Genomic DNA, 9,902 nt, shown 5'->3' on the forward strand with positions numbered 1-9,902 from the left:
GGCTGTGGGCTTGGAAAGAATTTCACAACAGAGTTTTTAATGGAGAGGAAACTTCATGAACATGCAGGTATTGCACTGTTACACAGAATCATGGAGATGCAGGGTGGGAAGGGCCCTTGAGAGATCATCTAGTCCAGTTCCCTGCGCTGAGGCAGAATCGACCATCCCTGGCAGGTGTTTGTCTAACCTGTTCTTAAAAACCTCCAGTGATGGGGATCCCATGACCTCCCTTGGAAGCCTGGTCCAATGCTTAACTATCCTCATAGTTCTAAAATTTTTCCTAATATTTAGCCTAAATCTCCCTTGCTGCTGATTAAGCACATTACTTCATGTCCTAAACTCGTTAGTTTCGAACACACCAGTTCTGTGGCTACCGTCTAAGAATAAACGAATGTGATATCTCTGTCCTGTGATTTACCCAATAGGATCATGAAAACGAAGGGGGTGAAATCCTGGCTCCACTGATGTTAATGGTAAAAATTCCCACTGACACCAAGAGGGTGGGATTTCACTCAGGACATCTGAGTGCACATACCACTTGGGAACAGGACTCAGAGCAGAGAAATCTGTAAACTTGCTGCATTCACTAGCACGGCTGGCTCTTCTGTTTCTTGTCTCTCGGGCACCTCTTTGTGTACTATTCTCATGGGGTGATGTTCACTCACCCGTGTGGTGTCTGCGTAAGGCTCTTCACACCATATTAATACTGCAGAGGGGGAAGTGCAGATGGTGTGGCCATGCAAAAGGGTCTCTCTATGCCATGAAGTTTAGGGGGGTCTCTGTGCTGGCCCGGAATACAGAGGAGGCCATTTGGTGGGCCAGGGCAGAGGACATGGAATTCCTGATTATCTGGCTCCAATGTCCAAAAAACCCGGCACAGAGGAGATGGGATTTCAGCGGATAGGCTGGGATAGCAGCTGGCAAGGGTGCTGCACCCTGGCTGTATATTGGGACCCCGGGGTGGCTTTTATTTCCAGCTCCCGCACACCACACAATGTTTGATCACTCGGGCTTTGTGTAGGGGGGGTGAACTTTGTCCTTGTTGTGCTATGTGATGGCTAGAAAGGATTGTTCTTTCGGTTAATAGTAGTGATTGGGGAGTGACTATCTGATCTTACACCATAGCCTTGAGTAGGAACAGGAACCTGCCCTGAATGAGTTGAAATTGTAGGAACATGTATCTGGGAGTCAGAAGATCTGGAGTTCTGTAACCAGCTGTGTCACTGACTCACAGTGTGACTTTGGACAAGTCTCTTAACACCTCTGAACGTTCATTTCCCCATATGTGGAAGGGAGATAATAGTAGTTAGCGTCCTTCTTCATGGGCATGTCGTGAAGTTTAATTCATGAAAGCTGCACAGAAGGTACTAGAAAGTTCCAGGTTCTAGTTTCTTTGTTTTCCAGAAAGGGTGTGTTTGGTTTTTGTTTTGATAATACCAATTTCCACAAACCATTCCACCATTACCATCATGAACATGCAGTTTAGACATTTGCTGAGAGTTATTTGCTGCTCCTTGTTGCTTGTATTTATTTTCAAGTTCTCTGAAAGACATGAGGGTCAGTCAGTTGGTTCTGTGCTCTTTAATGGCTGGCCACTAAAACGGGATGAACCTTTTCATTCAGAAATGTTCCCCAGCAAAAAAATGGCCTTTTTTCTAAATTAAAAACTTCATGACAAATTTTAGTTTCTTTCCAAACTTTCTATTTTTGAGGAAAAGAATGAAAATAAAAATTAAAAAACCAACCAGACAGCTTTCTTTGAAAAACCAGAACATTTCTGTGAAACAAACTGAAATAAAATTTTATTTTCCTGTGACATTTTTCACAAGAAATACCACATCTGGCAAACGCTGTTGGCTGCTATTTGGTAGACATGTTGTAATGATATGTTGAACTTTTAGTGACATTTCAACAGAGAATTCAGAGCACGATTGCTAAAAAACCACGTTATTGTCCTGTGTCTTGGGAGCCTGGTCTATGTCTGGGGCTCCTAGACTCTACAGTAATATAAATAACAATAATGTGGCTTGGGCTGTATTATTATCCCATTTTATAGCTGATAAACTGAGATACAAGGTGGGTGAGTGACTTCCCAAGATCATACAGGGAGGCTGTTGATCAGGAGTCCTGACTGACAGTCTCTTGCTCTTACCACTAGACAATACTTCCCCCCAGTGCACAGCAGCTTGTGCATTTGAACATCACTGATGGCAGCCAAACGTTTGGCATGGCTTTTTTGGAGAGGGGCACCAATGAAGGGCGTTGAAAGCTGTTGACCTTGACAGGATAACATCTTACAGTGAAGGGTGATTGTTATCTGTCTAACCTAATCTGGCAAACCTGTGGACGTGATTCCGGTAACTTCTGCACGTCTGCAGAGCCGGTGCGGGAGGGTGTTGGCACAGTGGAGACCTGGTGAGGAGCCCTGCTGTGACAGAGGACAGAAACACTCTGCGTGGCAGGCAGGGTCAGATCTGAGCACTGCGCTCTACAGGCCCTGCCTCTGTCTTGGCTCTGGGAATCAGCCAGTGATGGCACAGTCCCTGCCCACTGCTGTATTCACCAAGAACATTGGTGTGCGGGCCACTGGGACTTCATAACAGTGGCAGCAATGCCCACAGATTGCCTGGGATGCTGAGAGTGCTCTGCAGCTTGTAGGATCGAGCCCATGTAGTGTCCTACATGAAGGATCTCAGAGCACTTTACCAACATGAAGGCCAAGGTCCCCTTATTCGCCAAAAAGAGCACTTTACGGCCCAGTGATTTCAATGTCAATATCTGTGGAGTACGCTGCTATTCAGGGTGTGAGAAAGAGGAGAGTGGATCAGAACCTGGCTTTGACTGATTCAGCTTCACATTACCCTGGTCAGACAGAGACATAGTATTACTCCCATTCTGCAGATGGGGAAACTGAGGCACAGAGGGACGAAGGCCAGCATTTGCAAACTATCCATTCATGTTCGGTGCCTTAACGGTGGGCTTCCCAACATGAAACATCCTGAGCATCTCGAGCTGGACATCCAAAAATGGAAGCACCCAAATGTATTGCACCATTTTGGCCTTTGCAGTTTGAACAAGGCCACAGAGCGAGTCAGGCCCAGGGCATGGCACAGAACCCAAGTGTCTTGCCGCTCAGTGCCATGCTCCAACAACTACGGCTGGGCCTTGCAACGAAGCCGAGCAGAGTTAAGTGCCTAACCATCTCCCACTGAATTTCAGTGGGCTTCGGGCACCTAGATCCCTTAAAACTCCTTTGAAAATCCCAGCCTGGAGCAGCCTGTCCTCTCTGAACATTGGTGGCTGCTTGTTGAGGGTTTAAATCCATAGGGAGTCTTAAAAAGTCCAAGTTTAAGAGCAGGGGTTGGGGTGTTGTTTTTTCATTAGATGGGGAAAGATGGCACAGCACGAGTGAGCCCATGGACGACTGTATAGCTGGACCCTTGGCAGTAGCTAGCAATGCTCTCAATGGATGCAATTCACTGCTGTGCAGAAGGCCAACAAAAGGTCTATGGCCTACTTAAGCCCTAGGGTTAATTTCATCCAGCCTGAGTTGCTGCAGAGGGTCTGAAGGCACATGAGGCTTATGATTGATCATTAGCTAAATGTGAGCAATAACATTCTAAAGTGCCATTTTCCTACCTAAAGTGGTTAGTCCCGTGGCTCGTTTCACAGTAATGAAGCGACACGTTTTCATTGCCCTGCACGTGAGTAAAATGGATTTTGTTTTTAGAAATCGAGGACGCACTGTTCAGCTCTGGAGGCTTAAATGTAGGCGCTCAAATCCATATTTAAGTCTGTGTAAAGGGACCTGATTATCAGAGCTGCTGAGACACCCACAACTCCTATTCATTTCAGTGGATTTGCTGCTGATTTATACTGGTGTGAGTGAGGTCAGAATCACACCAGAACCCTTTTTATGTAGCACAGGGTATGCTGTCAGATTGGGTGGCACATGGACCAGAGATGGACCCATAGACAGCAGGGTGCTGTAATGCTGCTGAGTGAACAATATCATGTACTCCTTGCATCCTTATGGATCCCAAATTAGTTCACCAGTCCCACAGTCCTACTAGTTCCATGGAAGTCAACCGGTAAAAGTTGCAGGGTGGACACACTAATTACCTATAGTACTTCTGGGCCTGAGCACACTGCATGTTGGAAGGGGAGTGGATATATTGAGCCTGGATACCCTGACTCTGATTTGAACAGTGCCATGGGATATTAGTGTCTCTGCAGCAAAGATAGGATCTTGTTTTAAGGACTCATTCTCCATCCCCATCCCACAGTAAATTCCATAGTGCTCCATTTATTTACTCCACCTGAGTTCACTTTATTTCAATCATCACATTAAAAACACAGTGAGAGGACAGATGCATTTCATTCATTTCATTTATTTATTCCTTTTTCCAAGTTGAAATATGATAAAAGCAGGAAGCTTCATTAGGCAGCAGGGTAAAATCAGGCAGGGCCTGGTTATCCAGTATCGTTAGCAGGGGAAGGCAGGAGGTGAGACCTGGAAGATCTCTGTCATAATATTTTGGGAGGAAAAAAAATTAATAAGACTGATAGTTACATAAACAAAGCATAAGGATGGCTGCAAAGAGGTGGCAGGGATCTTCTCCCCGGGAGCCTCCTACTGCGAACACTCTGATCTCTTGAAACTCTTGATAAGAGAGCCCGTCACGGTTTCATGCGTCACCTCGCAGCTATAGACCTCATGAGAATTATACTCGGCTTTTGTGAGCGTCAGGGTGCTGCTCAGGCTGTATGTGCTGTCAGCAGAATCTTGCTGCTTCGTGCTGGTGAGGACTTTGCTGGCGGGGGCGATGGTGTTATCCGTTTTCCAGACCACGTTCAGGGCGCTCGGATAGAAGCCCTTCACCAGACACACCACAGTGGCTGAACCCCCAGACAGCTGGTCGGCTGATGGGTGAAAGATGAACGCCGAAGGCTTGGCATTTTCTCTACCTGCAGAAAAGGGAAGCACAGAACATGGCGTTAATGACAGCAGGTATCGGAGAGATAGTAACACTGAGCACGTACCCAGCCGTTCACAACTATCAGGCCAAATCATTCTTGCCTTACTTAGGTGAGTAGTTCATCCACGTGTGATTGAGGCACGCTGGATTTGGCCCATTAACTAATTCATCCTCCAAATACTCTTGGTAGGTAGGGAAGTGTCATCATTATCCCCCTTTTACTGAAGGGGGAAACTGAGGCACAAAGTGGTTAGGTGACACAGCAGGTCAGAATGAGCTACAGAGGGAGGCAGTGCACCTAGGCCATGTAGGCCAACAAGTCAGCTTTGAGAAAACATAGGGCCAGATCCTCTCTGGGTGTAAATCAGCATAGCTCCATGGGCTCTAATGGGCTGCCCGGATTGACAGCAGCTGAAACTCCGCCCCATAATATCCAGTTCCATTTTGCTTACCACCTTGGCACTGCTTGTGTGAGGAAGTGCTTCCCCATGTGAGGAAGGGCTGCAGAACCTAGCCCTGCGTGACTTGAGAGCTTGGCAAAGGCGGCAGCCTTTGACATTAGTGTAAAAGACGTGCGATGCCCTGGAAAGAGGCCTGACCCTCACCAGCCTGACAGCTCTGGAGGTTAAAACCCTGTTTCTCTACAGACGAGATACAGCTCACATAGCAGTAGCAGTGCCAGCTTCCCACCGCCAGCCCTCAATCTCGAGCTAAAGGAAGCCTCTCATGAGGTGAGAAGATATTGCCTACTCAACCCTGGGTCTCTCTGCTGAGATTGCCAACCAGGATGCTAACTGATGCCATGCACATGACAACACAAACTCCCCTCTCCGCTGGAAGCTGCAATGAGCCCCTGTGACCTAAAGGGGAAAGGCTCCAGAGGTGAAAACTGGGCCCCATTGAATATTAGTTTTGCCATTGCCAGGATTTCACGCCATTGCCAGTCCCCTGAGCCTCTGTTTTACAGAGGCGCTAAGCACACTCCTCTCCGCTTAAAGTCAAGGGGAAACACAGCTGCTCAGTGCTTTTAAAATCAGAGACCTGATTCTCCTCTCCCACCAGTCCCCTGCATGATTCCCTTGATTTTGGTAGAGTTGACCTAATATACACAGGTGGAAATAAGAGGAGAAGCAGGCTACAGCCCCACAGAGCATTATTCATATTCTTCCTACTGCAGCAATCATATTCGACTAGAATTAAAAACAGTTAGAAAAACAAGAGTCACTGTGCAACTAGAGAAAGACATGATGTTAGGCTGGGGCAACCTTTAATTTAGTATCTTCAAGTGAGTGTTGGTGTACCTCACGTTGTGCCACATCATCACTAGACGGGCCAGATTAAAGTAAAGAGTAAAATCTGGCCCGGGATGTCAATATTCAGACTCTTGAAAACTAAAAACCCAGTCCTGCAGTCCTTCCCCGGACAATACCCCCAGTGATTTCAGTGACCCTTTTGGATGAGCAAAGGCTGCTGGGTCAAGACCTAATTTTGTTAAGGTCTGAAGAAAACAAAACATAGATCACATCTTTGAAAGCTGATTGGTGTCAAAATCATTCAGTTCACTCAGTCTCCTGCTTTGTACAAGCTAAAATAATAACCTCTCAGCACTGAATCTAACAAAAATGGAGCCCAGACTTTTAAAATGTCTTGGGATCCCAGAAGAATTCTCTTTTACACTTTTTGTTTTTTAAACTTATCTTAGCAAATGTACAGTATAAGATAACAGACTCAATTCTCCTTTCATTTAAATCAGTGTTAACCGGTATAACCCCGTAACTCCGCAACTTCAGAGGTGGAGGGGGGACATGTTTAACTGCAGTGGAGCCACACCTGATTTACATCAGTCTGAGAGGAGAATAATGCTCTCTCTCTCTCTCTCTCTTCAGATGGATTATACCATACATTTGATAGCCTTTGTAATGCATTTGAAACTAAAACACATTTTTATATATATTATATCACAAACAATATAGAGCCCCAAACTATTTTTAAAGTACTTTTGATCTGCTTGTGAAAAACAGTAATCGTAAAAGAAAAGAAAAAAAACTAATTTCATTGGATTGTCTGCCACAATGGTCTTATCAATATATATAATTTTTTAAAAATTCAAAATACGTATGAGTAGAGCATTGTGTCAAAACTATTGCGAAAATCTTTCCTAAGCTAAAACAAAAACTTTAAGTATATGAATCAATTATATATTTTTATCATCAGAATATTTTTAGAAGAGGTATCAATTTTTTCTAGGGCAAAATAAAAATATACTGTATATTGCTGCTACAACTGCTTTCAGAGATACGTTGCTATAGTTGATATGACAGATGTCAAAATTATTTTTATAGATCTTAAAATAAAATTCTTTAAAAATAATTATGAGCTGCATTTGGATAGATATACAGCTAACAATGAGTAGACTGCAGCTCACTTAAATCTTTTAGCATACAGCTGACAATTAATAAGGGATGATTATTTAGTCAGACTCTACCGTACTTTAACTACAACATATTTTACATTTTCCTCCCTGTAACGTATTTGTGCTGGTGGCTTCCAATTAACGTATTTTATGCAGGTTAATTATTATTTTACCAGGAATGTTTGTCTGCTCTTTAGTTAGGTTTCTAGTGTTTTCTTTGCTTCATTTCTTAAAGTATTTTTTTTCCTAAAACTGGACTTTTCTTTTTAACATCTGTTTAATCTATTTTATCAATCTGGTCTAATCTAATCAGTTTAATCACTCTTCAGTGTGCTGATCGCTGTGGTATCTGGGCACACAGCCTATATTATTTGAGAGACAATTTCCAGTTTCTCTTAATGGAATGTACTGCCAAAATGCTGAATTAAAACAGAAGCACTTGTATATTGCTTGCTCCAAGTCCTACTGAAGTCAATGGAAGTATTTCTATCGACCTCAATGGTCGTTGGATCATGATCTTAGCTATAACAACGAGAGTCCTGTAGCACTTTAAAGACTAACAAATTTAATTTCTGCAGGCATAAGCTTTCGTGGGCTGTAACCCACTTCATCAGACGCCTGAAGTGGGGTACAGTCCAGGAAAGCTTATGCCTGCAGAAATTAAATTTGTTAGTCTTTAAAGTGCTACAGGACTCTCGTTTTTGCTGTATACAGACTAACACGGCTACCCCTCTGGATCTTAGCTATGACACTTCAGGAGTTTTCCACTTAAAATTTATAGACAAGAGGATGGCTAAGTTTTTACTAACAATGTTGATGTCCTCAAATGAAGACCCAGAACCAACACTGCCATTAGCCCGTAATTCAGCCATCATATTCTTGTTTGTGAATAAAATTAGACTTTTCTTTAAACATTCACAGTTGATTTTTAATCCCGGCAATTAAATGTAAGGATTTGACAACTAACGACTAGGAATGGGGTGGAAGAGCAAGGCAAGGGACAGAGAGAAAAAACAGCATTTTTCCACATTTGTGCAGTAAATTAAGCAAAAATAAAGGAAGCGTGTATTAAACACAAATAAAATGCACTTACGTTTTATCTCCAGCTTGGTCCCTTTGCTAAAAGTGATCCACAGTGATTGTCTATAACCTTCCTCTTTTACAGAAACCTTTTTATTGCACCACTAAATGGGCTCTCAATTGTCAGTCGGTTAATTTACGAACAATAGAGCAGTTTAACTCAAATTCCAGCTCTGGAGGTGGAAATATTTTCCACTCTTGAGGACTGGTTAATTTTATACAAATACTTTACATAGCTAGAGCCTCAGTGATTCTGTCAGTGCTGCTGTTTAGCGAATTACAGACAAAAATGGTGAACATGGAAAAAATTGGACATAGAAAATCTGAAGAGTTCACAAATGCACTTACGTTTTATCTCCAACTTGGTCCCCTTGCCAAAAGTGAACCACAGTGAATGCCTGTGAACTGCCCCCTCTTCAAAAACCATTTTACGGTGCAACTAAATGGGCCATCAACTTTAAGTGGGCTAATGTATGTAAAATATACCAATTTAGCCCAAAGTTCGTCTTTGGAGCTGATGGTATTTTCTATCCTCAAAGACAGGGTTATTTCATATATTTTCCGAAAGGATGATGACAGGAATTCTGTCAGCACTCAGATTTCATGAATTGTAGATGCCTCAAAAATTGTGAAAATGGGCAAACAGGACAAAGAGAATCAGAAGAGAGTAAAAAATGCACTTACGTTTTAACTCCAACTTGGTCCCTTTGCCAAAAGTGAACCACAGTGATTGCCTATCAACTTCCTCTCGTACAGAAACCTTTTTACTGTGTAACTAAGTGAGCCCACAGGAGGTAGGCTAATTCGTGCAATATGTAACAATTTAGCTCTAAAATTCCACCTAAGGAGGTAGAGGTGTTTTCTCTCCTCAAGGATACGTTTATTTCGTATGCTTTACCAGCCCTCATCTCCCAGTAATTCTCTTAGCATTGTCATATCACCAATTACCCCAACACACAAAAAAACCCAAAACCATGAAAATGGACAAATGTGACAAAGCATAACTGAAAAGCATTGAGAAAAATGTACTTACGTTTGATCTCTAGCCGGGTCCCTTTGCCGAAATTGTACCACAGTGCTTCCTTGCTACCTGTTCCCTCTACAAAAACCTCAGTTCCTCCTAACTGAGGCCATTAGCTGCATCAGTGGCACGGTATGATTTAGAACCGTGAGGGTCATGTAAATCCACAGAACTCGAGTCACAATGTTTGAGAATGGGGAATGCTACACTGATATACATCAGTTGAAGAGCTTGCCAGCAATATTTTTGATCTTACCAACTGTGTAACAAGGCAACGTTTACTGAATTTCACTGGTCTACAATGAAAAGCAAAGTCCTACTTTCTCCAGTTAATCTCTGCTGTTGCAGTTGAACTACACCTGCCATGAAAACCACTTTGCAACATCCTTTATGTACAATTTCCAACACC

The 9,902-nt window shown here is 43.2% G+C and overlaps 1 gene segment (V, D, J or C); it reads right to left on the minus strand.

Annotated features, from left to right (window-relative positions):
* Nucleotides 1-4,371: 4,371 nt before the first annotated feature.
* On the minus strand, nucleotides 4,372-8,914 carry LOC137166057 (immunoglobulin kappa constant-like). The segment is given in 2 exon segments: nucleotides 4,372-4,968; nucleotides 8,821-8,914. Coding segments are annotated over 2 exon segments (414 nt in total).
* Nucleotides 8,915-9,902: the final 988 nt, after the last annotated feature.

This window comes from Emydura macquarii, unplaced genomic scaffold, assembly GCF_026122565.2.
Source record: "Emydura macquarii macquarii isolate MOO-44397 ecotype Brisbane River unplaced genomic scaffold, CSIRO-AGI_Emac_v2 contig_2795, whole genome shotgun sequence".
NCBI lineage: Eukaryota > Metazoa > Chordata > Testudines > Chelidae > Emydura > Emydura macquarii.